This window comes from Poecilia mexicana, unplaced genomic scaffold, assembly GCF_051168715.1.
Source record: "Poecilia mexicana isolate PSO_F unplaced genomic scaffold, ASM5116871v1 scaffold_6, whole genome shotgun sequence".
Classification (NCBI taxonomy): Eukaryota; Metazoa; Chordata; class Actinopteri; order Cyprinodontiformes; family Poeciliidae; genus Poecilia; species Poecilia mexicana.
In genome coordinates this window covers 16982223-17002415 of record NW_028263375.1, presented here as the reverse complement: position 1 = coordinate 17002415, position 20193 = coordinate 16982223, and the positions used below count along the sequence as shown (strand labels likewise).

General features: G+C 37.8%; 1 protein-coding gene across 2 annotated transcripts; it reads right to left on the bottom strand.

Moving 5' to 3' along the window:
* Window positions 1-2690: 2690 nt before the first annotated feature.
* On the bottom strand, window positions 2691-16120 carry kras (KRas proto-oncogene, GTPase). Of its 2 annotated transcripts, XM_014984049.2 has the most exons (6): window positions 15826-16120; window positions 12134-12251; window positions 11272-11450; window positions 10040-10199; window positions 7502-7626; window positions 2691-4788 (listed from the first exon to the last, which is right to left on the bottom strand). In XM_014984049.2, exons 2-5 carry the CDS (start codon window positions 12242-12244, stop codon window positions 7507-7509), a joined length of 570 nt encoding a protein of 189 aa, XP_014839535.1. In that variant the 5' UTR covers window positions 12245-12251; window positions 15826-16120; the 3' UTR covers window positions 2691-4788; window positions 7502-7506. The 2 variants fall into 2 exon arrangements, with proteins under 2 accessions (XP_014839535.1, XP_014839536.1); XM_014984050.2 differs by lacking the exon at window positions 7502-7626 and having other exon boundaries at window positions 15826-16118.
* Between the last annotated feature and the right edge of the window lie 4073 nt (window positions 16121-20193).

Genomic DNA, 20193 nt, shown 5'->3' with positions numbered 1-20193 from the left:
AGAACCAACTGAATTTCTTTCAAGTTTACTGTCTTGCATTAGCATTCTGATCCAATAGGAAGCAAACGTCATGAGTTAACCATGCCAGCTGAATTAAATATATTCAGAGTTGTTTATTGCATTGATTTAAAACTAAACATGAATAAATGAACTTGGGAAGTTTTGCATACTTGATTTAAAGTCGTTCCAAATCAGACGTTTTAATGATGACCCTGAGTAGCCCTTTGATGTGCCTGATAAAAAAAAAATCCAAAGAAACAATCTTTTTAAAAGGGTCTTCAAACACTATATCTGCTGTCTTTGATGATTTCTTGGCCATCAGCGTATAAAAAAAAAATAAAATAAAAAAATAAACGTTTCTGCAAATTGTAAAATCACACTTTGCTTTTAATAGGGATAACATTTGACGAACATGTCCCCCCTAAGTGTGGATGTTTTTCATCTTATCAGAGTTTAGAGCGAGAACTCAGTTTGTTTCATGTAATGAAAGGAAGCCTAATTAGTCTCAGTGCATATCAAAAGTTTTCATACACCTTGAACATTTTGACACATTACAGCCACACTCTTCAGTGTATTTTATTGGGATTTGACACAAAGAAGCATTTCAGTGAAGCTGAATGGATGACCTGATGGTGGATTAGCCTCAGTCAGTGTAGTCTCTGAAAGGTTTTCCTTCAAGGATTTCCCTGTATCCAATTTCCCATCCAGTTTGATTGGCGTGTCTGTCTCTGACGAACACAGCATTGCCACAGCATGACGCTGGATTCCAACTTTTTCACTTCACAAATACCCGTGGTACTTTGGGTTGGCCTGCCACACAAAATCCCAGTAAAATACATTTGTAATGTGACAAAGTTTTAAATATTTCAAAGAACATGAAAACTTTAGTAGAGAGCTTTAGAACCAAACCCGACAGTCGGTGATGTTTGTTTCTTGCTGTGCAAACTGTGTTTATAAATATCAAAATAATTAATTTACTGCAATTTATGCTGCCATCGTGTCATACTGGCATTTTCAGCACCTCTGGTGTAAAAATATCCATGGTATTACGGGAGGAAAACCTGCTGAAAACTTCAGATAGGAACAACGAGACCATATAAACTATAAATCGAAAGAGGATTTAGAAAAGTAGACAGAGGAGTGAAGCACTGTGTTCCCCTAAAGAGTTCAACCTGTGTCTCTGCAGCCACCCTGTGATGACTCTTAATGACTTTGACAAAAAAAAAAAAAAAAAAAAAAAAATTATATATATATATATATATATATATATATATATATATAAAATTATCTTTGTTGTTATTTTTAATTTAACACATTCAAATGCAGTAGAAACTTCTAAGCAACTTGAAGTTTCTAAAGATTATTTCTACCAAAACCCACTCTTTCTATACATGCTTAAACCTTGCAGGGCACTGGGGGTTTAACTCAGGGGTCAAATGGCGAGGGCATCGGACAGGTCACCAATCTATCAGAGACCACGTTACCGTGTGACACTCGTGCATGAACATGTTGATAGCAACGACAGTTTGGAAGGGTCAAACCAAACACGTGTACATGGCTTTGGACTGTGGGATATGTGTCGAGGAAAATAAAGGCATTTATTGGGAGAATATATGCAGAAGGGCTGGGATTTTAACCCTGGAACTTCATGCAACTATTTTCACTTTAGAATACAAAATGAGGAAGAGGGGGAAAAAAAAAACTAAATCTTTAGCATAGTTCCTGTGCTATGGCAAGTTCACCCAACAAACATATTTAGCACGGGGTGAAGAAAATGTAAACTTCAAAAAGTGAAAACTAGCTGACTTTGAATGGTAGCTCTAAATGGTAACTTATAGTTAAACAGCACCACCTGCTGGGAAACCTAGGAAGAAATTAAGAGCATACCTCAACCTGATAAAAAATCTTTTGCCATTTGTGTTTGACAGAAAAGGCAACAACAAATGAGCAATTAAACCTCTGACCTCTACACTGGCCATCTATGTCCATTTTGATTGATTTTTGTTAGCTTGTCTAACCAGTTTAGCTGCTAAAGAAAACTTTGGATGTAATTTCCCCACAGTCTGGGCTTGTTCTGGATGAATGCATTTCTTTTTTTTTTGTTTTAAAAGAATTATATGAAAATATTAATATAAATATATAGCATCATGTCATCTGGTAAGCATTTAACAACCTCCAAACAAGTGTGATCACCTTTGACCAGTGAGAGGTGTCTGTTTTCTGACTCTTTACAAAAGATATGTACTAAAAATGTCTAATTGAAATTGGTATGAAAACAGTGACACTCACTTAAAATGCTAAAATAAAATTTTTAAAAAATCCATTCTGTTAAAGGGAAAAATATTTTAATCTGTGACAATTGCATGTTGTGAATGAGCAGATTTCTAACATTTATTCCAACTAACTATTCCAGCATTAGCTTTCCAGAGTTCTAAGTCTTTTATGTTAATTTTAAAATAAATACTAAATGGATGTTTCTACAGTGGGCAGGATTTAACTATGAAGTCTGGAAAAACTAAAGATTGAGAAGATGGAAGAATGCAAGCAGTGAAAAGAGCAGAGAAAAACAGAGGGAAGGAAGGAAGCACAAAAAAAGACACAGAACACATAGGCAGCCATTTTGCCCCGATGGTAACTGTGAACAAAATCAAAGTTTGGTTTTTTTAAACAAAACAGACAAAGCAGCTTGGTTTCTGTTTACTTTGTTCTTTATTACACATTAAATAGGAGTGGTAAGATTCATGGCAAAAAAAAAAAAGAGAGACCTTTTTGAGATCAGATCACCACTCTACGTCACCCCACAACAGGTAGACAGTAAAGTGGTCATTCATTCCCCTCTGCAGACCTGGACCCAGACACACTCTCCAGTCACAAACACAGAGCGGAGCACAACTCCATTAAAGCAACATTCATTAAAGACACACCAAACGAAACGAAGCACAATTTACAAAACATGAAACCTTGTCGGTATCACAACTATACAAAGGATATTAAAATACGATCCAGATATAAATGATACATTTCAGAAATCAGCTGTTGGCACACAATAAAAGGAGGATCATCTTAAACATTACAGTAAAACTAAATTTAAAACGTATCCTTTTTATTAGGAGGATCTCGTTAAAATTGCATCAGAAAACAAAAACAAAAAAAAACAGGAGGTAATAATATATAGCAGGGTCAAAATTCATTAATCCCAAATGCAAAAATCCCAATTTTCTGTGACATAAGCATTTCACCCCTAAAACTAATTTGTGCATTTCTTAGGTACAACTCAGGACAAAATAAGTGTCTAAACGTAGCACCTAAGGTAATGATAAAAGGCAAATCAAAACACTCAGTCTGTAGATACGATGACAACGGTGACACGGGCTGACCTGAGAGAAACTAGGATTAATTGTTTGGATTAACTCCGACATTTATGTCTAAAAACCTATTTCATGGCAATTTGTGCCTCATTTTAAAAACATCCATTCCAATTATAGAGAGGTGGCCAATTTCAAACACCTCCGCACGTTACTCCTCAAAGTGTTAACAACCTTCGGGACTCCGAACAGAGTCAAATTTTCCTTGCAGCTTTCAAAAAAAAAGTTTCTATTCTGCTACAAAACAAATTACTTTTTTTTTACATCTGAGCAAACAGTTAAAATGTAAAATCATCAGCTGGGCGCATGAAGACGGTTTACAAGTAGAAATGAAATAATTTTTTTTCTTTTTTTTCTGAAAGGATCTTATTAGACAAGGCATTAAACTCTGCAACATAAAACACAGCATTGGGTAAAAATCAAAATCCATCTTTTAAATCTTTCATTTAAAAAAAAAAAAATATTCTGACAAAAGAAATTACTGAACGCTCTTTATTAAAAACCTGAAAATTAGAGTCTGAGTTCCTCAATGCATCAACCAGAGGCAGTTTGTAATCCCCGTGTCATTAAGGACACAAAGCATGCAAGGGAAAAAAAAACACCACATTTTCTCGTTTAGGCATGAAATCACTCCCCACACAATACAAAGCAATGACAATTTTCAAATTAATTCATTAATGGCTAACTAGGATATTAGAGACTTGGGGGGGAGGGAAACAAAAAAGATTAGAAGTCTGCATGCATACTTATCAGTGACAAAACTAAGGGGTAGGAACAGGTAAGAGATGGGGAATTTCCACAGTGGCTGGGACATTTGGACCTTACTGGGCTCAGTACTGGTCTTTCCTCCGATCCAGTTTATCTACACAAAACGGGATGAATTCTCATTCTTTGGCATCCCATATAACCAAAGGTGGTGGCATTTCAGTAAAAAAATAACCGAGTCATAATAGATAATTTGTCAAATATAATTGGTAATACAGTTTTCTCATGTTTGGGTAACAATGTGAAAAATCCAACATAATTGCTATATTTAAAAAAAAAAAAAGAGAGAGAGAGATAAATCTGGCTCATCTGGTTCTTACAGGTCAGCATCTGGCACTACACTGGAAATGAAGCTTATTGATGTCCGAATGGAAGAATCGAGTAGGGGTTAGTATTTATTAAGGAAGGTTCGAACAAAAAAGGGCTAATAATTTAGTGTAATGTACAAAATGTTATTACTTTGAGCTGTTCAACGTTGTTGTTTTGTTTTTTTTGTGTTTGTTTTTGTTTTAGTCTGTCTTGAAAAAGGGATGGTGGTTATTCACATGAGTATACACTTTGTCTTGGACTTCTTTTTCTTCTTTTTGCCCTCCTTGCTCATCTTCTCCTTATGCTTTCGGATTTCTCGGACTAATGTGTAAAAGGCATCATCGACGCCCTGGAAGGAAAAAGAACAAAACAATTGATCACACTTAGAAAAAATGAAGAGTGAGATACTGAACCTTGCAAATGTGTGCACATCCCTTAAGCTTTTTCACATGTTTGCACAACAACCACAAACTTAGGTTTATTGAAACACCAGAAGACGGAACAAATATGTCGAGTGGAAAGTAAATGACAAATGATGTTTACTTTTTTTTTTTTTCAACAAATAACTTGTTGAAAGTTTCTTGCAGATTGAGCTTTGGCTGCTGTTGAAGCTGCAGGTTGTTTAGATCATTTATCTAGCAGCTTTGCTTATCTAGTCTCCCGTCTTATTTGTAAAACAGGTCAAGCTCAGTCAAGTAGACTGAGGACACCAAGAACATCTGCAGCATCTTGTCACAGATTCTCAATTGGATTCATGGCTGGACTTTGATTGGGCCATTCTGGCAGAAAAATATGCCATGATCTAAAGTCGAACATCATCCTTCAAGCGTCATCCTGCTGGAAGGTGAACCTCTGCCCTTATCTCATAACTACTTCTCCGTTTTCTCATGGATTGAACATTGTTCTGAGAGATGTTTAAAGCTTTGGACATTGCTTTGTAACCCAACTCTTAACTTCTCCACGACTTTCTTCCAGTTATTATTAGAAGTTAGTATTTGTTCCACAGGTTTCCTGTACCCCCATTACATGGAGTGTGGGAAACTGCAAACAAAAGTCTTGGCTTTCTTCTTGCCACTGTTCAGTGACTAAATGATTTGTAAAGTGGACAAACGATAGTTGTCATGTCAGCAGATCCTCCCACCTGAACTAAGGATCTTTGCAGCTCCTCCAGAGTTACCATGGGCTCTCATACTTCATCAGAACTGTCAAAATTGGCTCTCATTGACGTAGTCGCGTGACAAAAGTTTGTTAGAGAGTCATTCGCCTCCCCTTCTCAACAAAGACCTGGTTCAAACCATTTGAACCACACTTCACACAACCATTTTGTGTGAAGTGTGCGATTGGTCAGAAGTGAGCTCGGACAGCAGCGTTGACATTTTGTGGGGATTAGGGGTGCGATGTGTACTGAAGGGTGTCCCCCAAATGGTCTGCACTGTGTGTGTGTGTGTGTGAATATGAACATCCCAAAAACATGTGACTGCGTGTTGAATGTTCAGCTTCGGATGAAGTGTGGAACAGCCTTAATGCTCTCCGTGACCCGTCAGCTGGGCTGGGTAACCAGGTTTAACAAATATGTGGATTTGTTTTGGTCAATAACTTAAAATACATTTGAGGTTGTTGTTGTAATTTGGCCAACATGTGAAAAGATTTAAGAGGATATGAATACATCTGCTAGGCAATGCAAATGTTGCAAAAAAAAAAAGGGGCTGAAATACAACCATCTCTGGTGGCACCGTCAGCAGCACAAACAGTAGCTGCAGTCACACAAGCTAATTTTCCTCCGTCAAGTGATTAGCTTAATAATTCGATGGAAGACGTTTTTCTTTCTACATTACAAATAATCTTTCTAGCTTCCATCAGACCAGTTGGTGTTTAATTTGGTAACAGTTGAAACAGCTCATCAACTTTAAGCCCCTCATGTCTGAACTTAATGGGGGCGAGTAGGTTTAACCCAAGGAGTTCAGTTCTCAGCTTTCCTTCTCAATTATAGAGGTAAAAGTGGGCTTTTGTTAATGCAGCTAGTGTCTGCTGATGCCATAGTACCGCAAGTACAGAACAGATGGTGCACTAAATGTGACCATCACCAGCAAAAAAAAAAAGAAAAGAAAAGTGAAGAGCTTTAAAAAAAAAAAAAAAAAAAAAAAAAACACCAGGACAATTACAAACCTATTAAAATAAAAAAGGGGGGCTCTTATCTGTGAGAAACACATTCTTTGGTGATAACAGATCTGACAGTTTATTGCGTCACATCAAGCATTTCAGCATGATTTAGACCCACATTGACAATAACGTCGTTACCAACCAGCCCAAACCACTTTGCTCATCCCTATTTGGACACTTTCACACTGGATGTTCACCCTGACCATTTACTGAAGGCTTTTTCACACAAACTGTTGTCAATTTGACTTGATTATGGAACAGAATTTTACAAATGAAGCTTCATGAGGAAGGGAAGATGCAAGATTAAACTGGTAGACTACTTTAATTTGGGATGCATGATATATCTGCTTTGATATCGGTACCGGACGATGTTTGTCACTTTTAAACAGCAATATTTATTTCCAGTACATTACCCATTGGTGTTTCAGGAGGGACGCGAGCTGGCCATGTGGAGGTGATGCAGGAATGTAGGACGTCTCTCTGAATTAATCTCAGCTGTGTGATTGCTTCATGATGTTGAAAGGGTAGGAAAAACAACTACACTTTTTCCACAGAGAGAGAAAGAGACATTGATCGCGGCCACACCAGACCAAATTTTCCATACTGGTGCGTCCCTAGTTTGAAAAGCAGCGCAGCTGGAGTGGATTCAAAGCTGCACAGACTTAATAAATGAACTCAGTGTGAAAATGTCCTTGGATAATAATCACCTACAATGCAAACAGACACTAAAGTAAGAGGAAATCAGCCGCTTCAGCCTCCTGTTAGAGCGTCACCACAACCCTTACAGAAACCAGCAGCTCAAGCTTTGAGAACACATGAAGCGTCACCGTCCACCGACTCCTCCGTGGGTCCCCCCCACTAACACAGACAAAGCTGGTTCGTGCGCGGCTGCGTACACTTACCCCTCTCACATCACAACACACTTTTTAAGCTTGACACACTTCGGAGTCTTTTCTTCCTTGCTGATCTTATTGAAGCGGTACTGCCTGATCTCCCGTACCAGAGTGTAAAAGGCATCTTCCACTCTCTGCAGTACAAGACACAACTTTCCTCAATGCAGAGGAAGGCAGGGCAACAATACTGTATGGATGCACGTGTTACAGACTACAGACACAAAGGAGTGAAAAACATTTTGGTCTGCTTCGTGTCGGGCGTGTGGAATCGTTTGTTTTGTCGATCACTCTTTGATTATGAATAATTTGCTCTCTGCAGGCTCGGACGGCAGTGATTATTTCAAGCAAAATTATATTTTTATTCAAAACACTTATATTCTGATTAGACTCAAACAAACACTGATTCCGCTTTATGATTCTGGCTTCTTAAAAGAAGAGATTCACTGATTGTGGTTATGTAATGCAAAAAAAACATTACATAACTTAAATATTTCAAATAACTTTAAACTGAAATATACACTTTGAAGAAATAAAAGACATTGTAGATTACCGTTTCAACTTTTGAATATTCACTTACAGTTTTCTGTTAAATCATAGCTAGTAATTGTTTATAAAGAGAGCAGCAGGGCTAAACAGAGAACAGATTCCTTCCTTCAGATTCAGCCTCTTATCAACCCTGGTGATCCATCCATCTATTTTTAAGATGTTGCAAATGGAAGGTTTTTTTCACAGTCCAGTTGAAAAACAAAAAAACTTTAATTTACAGCTTACCCAAGTAAACAAAAAAGGCCATGATTGTAGGAATAGAAAAAAATATATGCATAACTGGAGTCAAAAATTAAAGAAAAAAAAAAAAAAAGCATCTTACCACTCACCAGTCAAGCTGAAACTAGCCCTTTCATCTGAGCAATCAGTGCATCCCTTCTTTATAGTCCTGTTAAGTGGTCTACAGATCACAGTCTACTCTGGACAATTTAAATGTGCATTAAATTTTTATGAAGTTTTTCCACTTTCCAAGCCTGTAGTAGCAGAAATAATGATTCCAGTGCAAAACCAGTACGTTTGCTTTTCAGAGAAATTCCACAGGAAAAGAAACAACTACGCAACAATTAGAGAGCGGCTTCCAGCCGCATTGTAAAGAGCCATCAAACACAGAGTTGCAAAAGCAGGCTTTAGAGATGTTAGACATCTGTTTGGAGGATCAGAATGATTTAAAAACATTTCTGATTGTTATTAAAGTTAATACATAAATATGTTTGTCACCCAATAACTTACTTACACAACCTAAAACTTTGTAATCTAATAATGATGAAAAGGCTTGTTTTTATTTTGAATTTAATTACCTTAAACTATCACTAATTCTCTTTAGGAGCAGAATTATTTCACTTATTTACAGAGAGGCAAAAATGCCTGGCAAATTTCTTCCTGAAGACATTTTTGAATAATTTTCTCTCAATGAAACGACATTTGAAATTCTCATCAAAAATAGATAAAGCCTAAAATTGAGGTGATTAAACTTTGGATGTTTTAAGACCCTGCAGAAATGCCTTAAATATTGTCCCTCTTTTACAGAAACCAAGACTGCAGGAGGAGGATGGAGCATTTAAAGGGAGAGAGGGTCTAATTGCTGGTTACGGAATTGAAAAATGCTTTTTGGAAGTTTTTCACGAAACCGATCAAGAGCCGTCTGTAGCAGCAGTCCTAGTTTGGCACTGGAATCTCTTTTAGTCTCATAAAATGTGTGAATGCATTAGCAGCTTATTCCCTTTTGTGCAAAGCATGACATTTTATCCAGAAAAATTAAATGACATCATCTGAAACCTCACAAATTCCTTGAGAAAGGGACAGTAGCTGGTCAGGCAGAAACAACACCATGTGGACAGAAATTACCGACACATATAGGCAGAGATAGGTGACCAAAGCTGCAAGGAATTATTCACTGCGACATTCATTTCCCCCCACCAGAAGGAACCGTGATTCAGGTCGGATGAGAGACCAAGAAAAATGTGTTTACAGATCACTCCATCAGCCAGTCAGTTTCCTAAGGCCATGCTCACAGCACACACCGCCTGGACAGCAAATCTTCCAACACCCAGTCACAGTGACCAGTAAGCAGAATCATTAACCCGCCACGTAATTACTGACAGTTTGTCCTTTCATGCAGACACCCTGACACAAATTAACTGATTTGCTGATTAATTATTACTGGGGGCCCTTTGCAGGTGGTCCTAACGACAATATAATTAGCATATCCATGACAAAGTGGCATGCAATAATCACATTATTACCCATAAATAAAAATAAAAAAAAATTCAATTAACCAAAAAGGATTTAATGAGGCTCGAAACATTAACTGGTAAATTTCCCAGCAACATTATTACAAAAAGACCATTAGAGACAGAGGAAGTGACACAGATCCACACCACCACAGTCGCATTTCCCTCCAAAGTTATCAAACATTTTAAAAGGACATCTGATAAGATTCTGATCATTTATTAAATTTTACATCAAAGTCAATCCTACAGAAGCCCTGGGAGGGACACTTACCTGCCGTGTTTTGGCTGAGGTCTCGATAAAGGGAATGCCGTAGCTGCGTGCTAAGTCCTGAGCCTGCTTCGTATCCACCGTTCGGGAAGGGAGGTCACACTTGTTGCCCACCAGCACCATGGGGACGTCCTCAGAGTCCTTCACCCGCTTGATCTGTTCTCTGGACAAACACACAGCAAACAATTTTAAGTTTTAGGGCTTATGAAATAATACACTGGCAAAAGCAGAAAATGTGTCAAAATGTGTCACATTTTCTAAATGGATTTAGAAAATGTGACACATTTTCTTCTTTAGCGAGAAGAAAATGTGTCACCGCCACTAATAGCATCACCACCACCAAGAAAGATGCTAAAATTAGTGGTGGTGATTTTAGCATCACCACCACTAATTTTAGCATCTTTCTTAAGCAGAGGTGAAACACAAGACACCTCAACTGTGAGTATCGTAAAAAAAAATTGCATCCACCAAATTGCAATATTGCACTCATTGATACTGCAGTGGTAATTGCAATTTTATACATTTTGCAGCTCTGCTTTTTCAAATTAAAGTAAGCTTGTGCTCAAAATGAAACCGTTTCATTAGATGAATCAGGTGACTGTTTATTGGACGATGACATCAGTTGAAATAAATCCACGCCTTCCAAGCACACCTCCCTTTCATTATGTTGCTTCCAACTCTGTGACTTTCATGTTGGACACCGTCACTTTTGCCAGGCTGCCTATTTACTGCAGTGAGACTACATGTGGCAGGCTGACCACGTTCTGGCCTTAAAAGTGTCAGTTAAAAGTGTTCATAGTTAACATATGTTACAGTATATTTTACTGTGTTTTTAGACTCAAAAACTTGCAATTCATTCTGATCGGTCACATGGAGTGTCAGCTACGTGGATGAATTTATAAAGCATTACAAGAATTAATAAGCCATGGTGCAATATAATATTTACTACATCAACAGCATCTTCTCTTTGACTGGGGAAATTATTAATTTACAATTTTCAACAGAGACAAAGAACTGATGGAGTCTGTTAAAAGAGGACGGACTCTCTCAGGCATTCCTGACAGCAGATTGTTGATTCTTTGTCTTTTCCACAACTTTCATCATCATTTTATCCAAAAGCTTCCACAGGACATAAAGATTTGCTTGAATTTCTAATACTCTGGCTGAGTTTCATCACCCAGCAGTGATTCCACACCACGTCCAGAGTCCGCAGCCCATCTGGTCTCCCAACTCACCTATAGTGGTGAATGTCTTCGAAGGACTTGGTGTTGTTGATGGCAAAGACACAGAGGAATCCCTCCCCTGTCCTCATGTACTGATCCCTCATGGCGCTGTACTCCTCCTGACCTGCAGTGTCCAGGATGTCCAGCAGACACGTCTCTCCATCGATAACAACCTGCTTTCTGTAGGAGTCCTGAAAGTCGAACAAGTACGAAAAACCCAGAAACGGATCAGAACTCCGGTGAGACAGCAGCATTAGGCAGGTGTGACTTTACAATAAAAAACAAAGATTGTCCTTGGAAAACTATATTAATGACTGGTGACAGTTTCTAATCCATTTCTTCTTTTGCAAAGGCCCATCTCTAGCTGCATTACTGCACCGTATTTTCTGGAAGAGCTCAAATTACAATAACGTCCCAGGCAGCGTCACAGTACTCCCGTTGTTCATCGCACCGACGGCCACATTCAGACGGTAGCACCAGAAATAATTACCAACTTGCTCCCGTGACAAGCAATACCCTCAGATGCTATCTTGTATCTAAGTAATCTATAGGCGCGCTCCAACCTGCCACGACACATCAATAATTAACTGAAAGCATGACAGGAGAGTTCGCACAAGAAAGGCTGGCACTCGGAAAAACTGGGCAGGCAGCCAGACATGGAAAGTCATTATAAACCTGTTTAGTGACCTTTCAGAGCTGAAAACCTGTTGAGCCTGTTGCGGACTCCTGGTTTTCTTTGGGTTTCTCCTTGTTTTGCACCCGTCTATTCCCGACATGTATGCAAAGCCACTTGGATAGTTAGGAACTTGACTAAATGTGCTTTTGCAAAAAATAAAAAATAAATTTAAATACAACTTTGGTTTTTGTACTTTACCTCAATCGTCGGGTCATATTCATCCACAAAATGATTCTGGATGAGCTGGATCGTGAGCGCGCTCTTGCCGACGCCACCAGCTCCCACCACAACCAGCTTATATTCTGTCATGATTTACCTGGGAAGAAAAACAAAATGCATTTACTTAATCATATTTACACAAAGACAGACAGGAACATACTCTCATTCCGTTGCAATTTGCTGTTTTTGTCTAAGTGTGTGTTACGCCTGTGAGGTCGAGACTGCAGGCATGAGTGGAGAGAAAAAGGGGAAAAACATTGCTGAATCACTGGAAAATTAAGATTCCACTTCACTACGTTTTGAATCCTTATTTTAGTATTTAAGAACAAAACTAAGGAACATTTTTAAATTACACTTCTACAAACTACATTTTCCAGATAATTTAATGCGTTTTTAAGAACACTGAAGACATGTGAATGTTTTTCACAAACCATGAAACAAAAAATGCTGAGGCAGGTCTTCCATTTCAACAGAGCAATAAAAGGCTATTTCACTATTTTTTTTTTACATCAGGAGAAACTCAGAGCTGAATAACCTAATATCACAGAATTTTTTTTTTAAAACACCAAAAGTTTTGATAAGCAATTCTTTCATTTCACTAAACAAAAAACTGAAAATCTTCAACTGAAGCTAGATGAAGTAAACTGGGTCTAGTTTAAAATCAGGACATTTGAGATTAAAGTAGTTTTTTTATTTTATTTGTACATAACTAAAAAAATAAATAAAACAAAAAAACAAAACAAAAAAATTAAGAGAATAAGCAGCGGTTTAAAAGAAAACTCAGATTATAGCAAACAAAAACTTCCAGAGAAAAAATATGAAGACTTCAGTTCAAAAATATAATTAACATACATCGCTTGCACATGCTTTCAAATCCTAATCCAGCAGCTAATTCAGTCGGGCTTTTAAGACCACAAAGGCCCAAAAGCAGAGACTAACCCCAGGCAGAAATCTATGACATTACACTGAAGCTCTAAAATTGACAAGCGACTGGGAAACTCTGCTGTCTGGCTGCTTTGTGGAGCAACATCCATCAATAGAGGCAGATGGCCTTTACAGAAGTTACAGTGTAAACTGCAGAAAGCCGACAGCCTGCAGACAGGATTGAACTCAGCTAAATGTTAAAGCCCTGATTAAACAGGCAAACGTTAAAGAAAAAAAAACACTAAACAGTTTGGTAGATGTGTGATATGCATATTTTTTCTCTAAAGCTATCAGCATCATGTTTGACATTTATACTTATGATTAATGACATAAGGCACAAGCTTATCTTGGACAATTCAGAATGCACTGTTGGCAATGCGACAAAACACTGCAAGGATATACATCTGACACACGCTTGGTATGACTTCATGAACACCATCACCTTTCATCTTTGCACCTGATCAAAGTGGAGAGTAAAAGGCAGAGAGCAGAGGCATCAATTCAACAACCAATGAATGTAAAAGGCCAAAAAGGGTGACGGTCATTCAACCCATTTAAATATTTGGAGTTTTTTTTTTTTGGTTCACTTTTTTTGGTGCAAAAAGGAACCGTTGGCAGACTCTTGTAATGATCAGGTCATCGTGAACCAACAGTGACATCTACTAGCAGGATGTCACTTGGCGCAATGCGGGTTTGACCAGAGGTCAACAGGTCCAAAAAAAAAATGAAAAAGTGTGTTGAGAGGGCTCATGATGCAATACAAAAAAGTTTGCTTTTTAAATTATATTCTACATGTGCACTGCTCTGATTGTCACAATTTTCTGCTTTACATTTGCTGTAGCTAAAAAAAAAAATAAAAAAAAAAAAAGAGTTATCACCTGTAATTGTGAAAAACATTTAAGGGTCATACCTTAAAGTGGCAATACCATTTTAACAAGGAAGCATTAGAAAAAAAATGGAATTAAACCACCACAACACATATATTGACATTACAAGGATTTAAAAAAAAGAAATAAACTGAAACAATAGTACACAAATTTGGCAAACAAACTGACCCAGACTCAGTAAGGAGAGTAATGGTAGTACAGTATGGTTACCCACTGTGCTACATATTTGTCTGCCTGAAACAACAGAAGAATTGATTAGGAGTTAATTTAAAATGGAAAGCAAGTTTCTGAAGACCGCTAATTAGGGGTGTGACATTACAAAGTAGCTGCAGACCCATTCTGTCATGTCAGTCTTAAGATTTAAAGTCCTTTAAATGAGATGTGAGAACATGCCAAAGTATAACCACAGTTGTGTCTAGCTAAATAGTGCATGAATGTAAGACCAAGTTAAAGTTTATTTATATAGCACATTTACAACAACCTCAGCTGACCAAAAGTGCTTCACAACAATCACATCACAAATAGATAAATGATAAAACAAAAAATAAAACTTGAGTTTAGTAAAAAATAAAGACTATTATAACATTGGCAGAAAATACCAAAAAAATAATATGAATAAAACTAAGAGACACTTTATTTCAGCTGCAGTGACCTCCCAACTAAATTATGTGCCAATATCTGCAGTCTGGACTTAAACTGACCTACTGACTGAGATCACACTGCCCCTCCCCAACCTGTTGTTCCGCACAGCCAGACAGTTGGCTGAAAGCTAGTGCATTTGTTGCTCTCTTTAAAAAAAAAAAAAAAAAAAGGACAAATATTTAAAGAGTCATCAGAAACAGGGTTAGTAATGGTATGGAAACAAAAGAAGCTCTAGACATCATTATCATTAAGCTTATGCTGTTTTAAAAAATACAGCTAGCAAATTATTAACATGTCTGTTATAGGCAGCTGACAGCAAACTGGCTACCTGAACCTAGTGACCAGTAGTTTGTGTATGCTAGATACACAAACTACTGATAAATCTGGCAGTATTTATACCAAATTTGTCGTTTAAGTCTATGTATCACAAACAATACATAAATGTTATGGCAGCAATCATGTTACCTTAGCAGCATTGTGAATAATTATAGTTTTGCCGATTGAAAAATTCACCAACTGGACAATGTTATAGCTTTTCAAGTCTTTGCACAGAAGCATTTTACTAAGTTATAACATTGTGGGACTCTCATACAGAGCCCATACATATAATGCAGCAGTTGCTCGCCCAAAACACAGGAAAAATACTCACACAGCCTGATCAGAGGGCTTATTGATTAGCATCCGAATAAACATTATCTTGTTTTAAGACGAGCTGTTAAATATGGGGCCAGAATTTTTCAGTAAAAGCCCTGTGTGGGGTCCAGGTAGACTTTGAGACCTTTTACAGGGTTTAAAAGTCGACGGGAATTTGATTTAAATCCTGCGGTGACTGCCTGCCTACTAGTTAGCCTAGCACAGGAGCTCGCTTAAACACTTGAAAGTTAGCTAACCCCGGCTTATGTACATTATCCTGGTGTGTTTTGGGAAAGAAAGTCGTTAAAGGCTTTTGCCTGTTTAATGTGGCCGGACACAGTATATATCATTCATTCAAAAAGGAAAGAAAGCCGCCATTGAGAGGCTAGCTAGGTCTGCAATGCAGGGCCAAGCGATAGGTTAACAATTGGGCGTAGTTTGGGCTAAAAATTAAAATAGTTTTACTACAACGTCGCAACTGGCTGTTTTAATGACACGTACACCACCCTACACATATTTGTGAAAAAAATAATAAAACAAACAATAAAAATGCCTCTACACGAAACTATCTTCTCCGTTTGTTACCTTTTAGCGAGTGGAGTTCCGCGTCTGAAGTAGAGACCAAAGAAGTCAAGCAGATAATCCTCCCGTTTCACTCGATCTCCGCATTTCCTACTTCTGCTTCTCACCAAAACCCCCGCATTCCAGTCGGTTCAACGTCGTATCGGAAGCAAGCGGGACCATGCAGACCAAAAACAATTAAAAAAAAAAAGAAAGAGTGGGGGAATCAATCGATTGAACTTTCCATCTGATCCAGCGTCCCTTCGGCCTAGCTGCTGCTGCTGCTCAGGCTGGCCCGAGTTACGAGAATATGGGCGGATACCAAGCAGGGCGCACTTTACCCAGAAATCATAGCAGGGAGATTTTTAACCGGTCTGGGACAAATCGGTCAACCGTCTCTGTAACAATGTGTGACCCACATATTGTGCTTTGTCACCTTTGTATGTACACTGCTGTCAAAATCTCAACAAATGTGCTACTGTATTTTTATTTAAACAAATTGTGCTTAATGTTACCAGTTTTTTTCCTTATAACAATAAAATCAAAACCAATTGCAGTTTTCACTTTTGTATTTTAATACCCACATAGAATAATGTAAATATATAGAGCAGTCTGCTGTAGTTTCATGCCCTCTAGCACTCTCACTGCTGCTGCTCCTGCTGCTGCTGCAGCGTCAACAAAGCCTAGGGGGCGACTCCAGTATATATAGGTTCTAAATATAACTGGAATGTGCTGGAGGAACGTCATTCCCAAGCAAGGAAGTGATTTGCCAATTCCTTGTCAGTTTCCCTACGTATTCACTGGAGCTGCTGCTGCGCAATACTTATGCATAACTAAATGCGAGGCTTGTGACAAAGCCCGGACAACTAATCTACGCTTTAGTGATGTTTGTAAACGTAAAAAAAAAAAAAAAAAAAAAAAAAAAAGGACGGGAATGACATCGCGCTAAATAATTTTTGAAATTGTTGATTTTTATGTTTTTATGACATTTGTTTCTCCCATCCTTAAGGACTCATCTTAAAATATGCGTGTATAGCTTGCAAAAAGTACTATCAATCAAAACTTTATTAACAGCCTTAGTACCGTAATTGTAAAAAAAAAAAAAAACACACACACACACACACACACAAACACACACAGAATATACAAATCGGATTAAAATATAAAATACATATAAAATGTTATTTTCGGATTCCTCCTAACAACAGAGTGCAGAAGACTTGAGGACTGAAAGCCAATTATTAAACACTTACTAATATCCTTCCCAATGTGCCCAATTTGCTACACTAACGGTTTCTGACCACTAGTGGGCGGTATTTATCAATCTCAGAATTTCGGTCCACAATAAATCAGTAGCGGCAATAACACCAGAGACAAAACCTGCCAATATAAACATGCTAAATACATTAATTAGAACCATCCATCAGAAATAGGCAGTTAAGAGGCAGTTTATTTCTTCCATCACAGTCTCACACCATTCTGACCAGTTTCCCTGTACTTGCTGAGGAAAGACATCCCCATAGCATTAGCATTGTTTCAAAGAGAAGATGTTCAGTGTCAATCTGAACAAGCCGAAAAGGGCTGTGAGGACTGAGTCAGTAAAAACTAGACCTATCCATCATCTATACCGGCTTATATTTGCAGGATCATGACGGGACTGGTGCTTATCTCTAGTGGTCATTTGGCAGGAGGTGGGGTAAACTGGACACACAGCACAAACACATCCACAGCTAGGGGGCAATTTAGAGAGACCAGTTAGCCTAACATATGCAAACTTCACCCAGAAAGACCCAGGACTGGGATTTAAACACAGGACCTTCTTGCTGCAAGGCAACAGTGCAATTGCTCCATCATGCAGCCCTACCAAAGCTTAAAACAATTACATAGAGACTTTATGTGACTTCCTTACAGCAGACAAGAGGCACTGGATGTTTAAATGACATATTGGGATTTTATATTTATTGGTCTACATCATTCAGCATTTTTATTAGATGTGGTCACAACATAAAAGGGATAAACCGGATACAATTAAAATCAATACCAATAAAAACATGGTTGTATACAACCAGTATTAAACCTCAAATCCAGCCTCTCTCCCCCAGACAAAAAAAATATTTCCTACAGACAGATTCCAAATTTGACAAGAAAATGATGATGAACTGATTTTTAAAAAGCAGACCTCTTCTAAGCTCAGTGCCTGCACACCTCATGGCGGGAAAACTACAGTGAACCTGCTCGCATTAACAATGGCTCCATGTTTCACTTAGAGTGACTCACCACTAAAGCACTGTAATTGAAAAAGGCATCATTAACATTATTACTTGCCATTGTGCACCTCAGATATGGAAAAAAGTAAATTGTTTTCTTTCATGGAGGTTTTCTGAGTCATGAGAAATGGTGGTTATTATAGTAATTGCCTCACTTTATGCAAGAAGATAAAATAAAAGGAACCTTGAAGCTTTACTGTGTAAGTGACATGTGAAAAAGTGTTTCCAATTATGTGAGGCTTACCAGGTAAGAACACTCGTTGGATTTTGTACACCCCAAATAGTGCCTTTTTTTTTTTTTTTTTTTTTTTTTTACATTTATTACAAGATAAAATATTTTCTGTCACAAGATGGCAGTAAGTTGCTGTTTGTTAGGCAGACCACTACTGGAGGACTTTCCTGTCATCAGCTTCTACAAGTCTTTGAAGAACCTTGAATATAAGGAACAAAATGTATTTTTTATTTATTTATTTTTTTGCAAGAGATTTTATTACATTTCAAATACATCCAATGAGTATGGGACTTCTAATTGTCAATTTATATTTATGACTGAAATGTTCGGTATGAAATTAAAAGTTGAAACAAAGGTCTAAATAAAGCTTTAGCCTTTATATTTTTCTTTTACATTTAAAGCTATCTTCTTTCATACCTCAAAACATATCAAATGACATATTCAATTTCTTTTCAAAGACACTTTTAAAGAGATGAATTGTTTCCTTTACAGGTTTATCTAAGAAAAGAGAGAGAAGAACTGATTATTTGGGGTTACTAAAACCATTTCAGAGCTAACCTCCCCGGCCTCTTGGTGATTAAAAGATTTAATCCAAGCTCATAGACATTTTATATTTTTATTGATGTTTGATAACTTTGACCATTTTTATTTGTTTTGCATCATAAATAATATAGCAACTCAGCTTTAGCTATAGATCCTCTGTAAAGGGAAGATTGTAAAGTGGCAGCAGCTCTAGGTACAAATTACTAATTAAAAACCAAAATCTTGGTCCGACCACTATGGTCAAAATATGCAAATCAACAGTTGAATCAACTCTCCAAAAAAGATGAATCCCCATAATTAATGGAAATAGGAAACAACAAAGAAAAACAACTTATAAGCGTTGGTGCATGGTTTCATTTATTATGGTTTTATATGTAAACTCCCACGTGTCACTTCATAAGGTGCACCTGTTCAATGGCCTATTCCAGGGGTCACCAACTCCAGTCCTCGAGGGCTACCATCCTGTAACTTTTAGATGCGTCTCTGCTCAAAAACACCTGGATCAAATAAACTGCTCGTTTCCAGCTTATTGCAGAGAGAAATGAATGCTGGTGAGGGAATTCAGACATTTTGGAGCAGAGGTGAATCTAAAAGTTGCAGGATGGTAGCCCTTGAGGACTGGAGTTGGTGACCCCTGGCCTATTCAAACAAATAGCACAACAACCAATCACATCACAGCCACCTTAATGCATTTTTTTATCTAAACTTGGAGAGCAAGACTTGCTGAAGTTCAAAACAAACATCAAAACACAAAATAAAGGGAATTTAAATGTAGCACTCTTGGTGCCAGACATGCAGATCTGACTGTTTTAGAAACTGGTGCTCCACTGGGATTTTCAGGCAGACACAAGTTACCATCACCAAAGTTTACAGTGAATGATCAAAAAAAAAAAAAGAAACTAATCACTTTTCAGCAGTTGTGTGGATGAAAATGCCTTATTGATGTCAGAGAAGAATAAATGAGCAAACTGATATGAGGTGATGGAGAGATAACGGTAGATCAAAGAGCCACTTGTTTTAACCAAGGCAAGGGGAGTGCCATCTCTGAATGCACAACATGTCGAACATAGAAGCAGATGGGCCACAGCAGAAGCAGACCACACTGAGTGCCACTGCTGTCCGTTTAGGACAAAGAAACTAAGGCTATAATTTTCACAGGCTCAACAGAACATTAACAGACTTGAAAATTGTTGCCTGCTCCAATTAATCTCAATTTCACCTCCAATATTCAGATGGTAGGGTCAGAATTTGCCATAAACAGCCCGAAAGGATGGAGCCATTCTTCCTGATCCCAAATTATAAGGTAACGTTACCTTAGCCTGCCCGAGTGCTGCTGCTGCTGCCCATGTT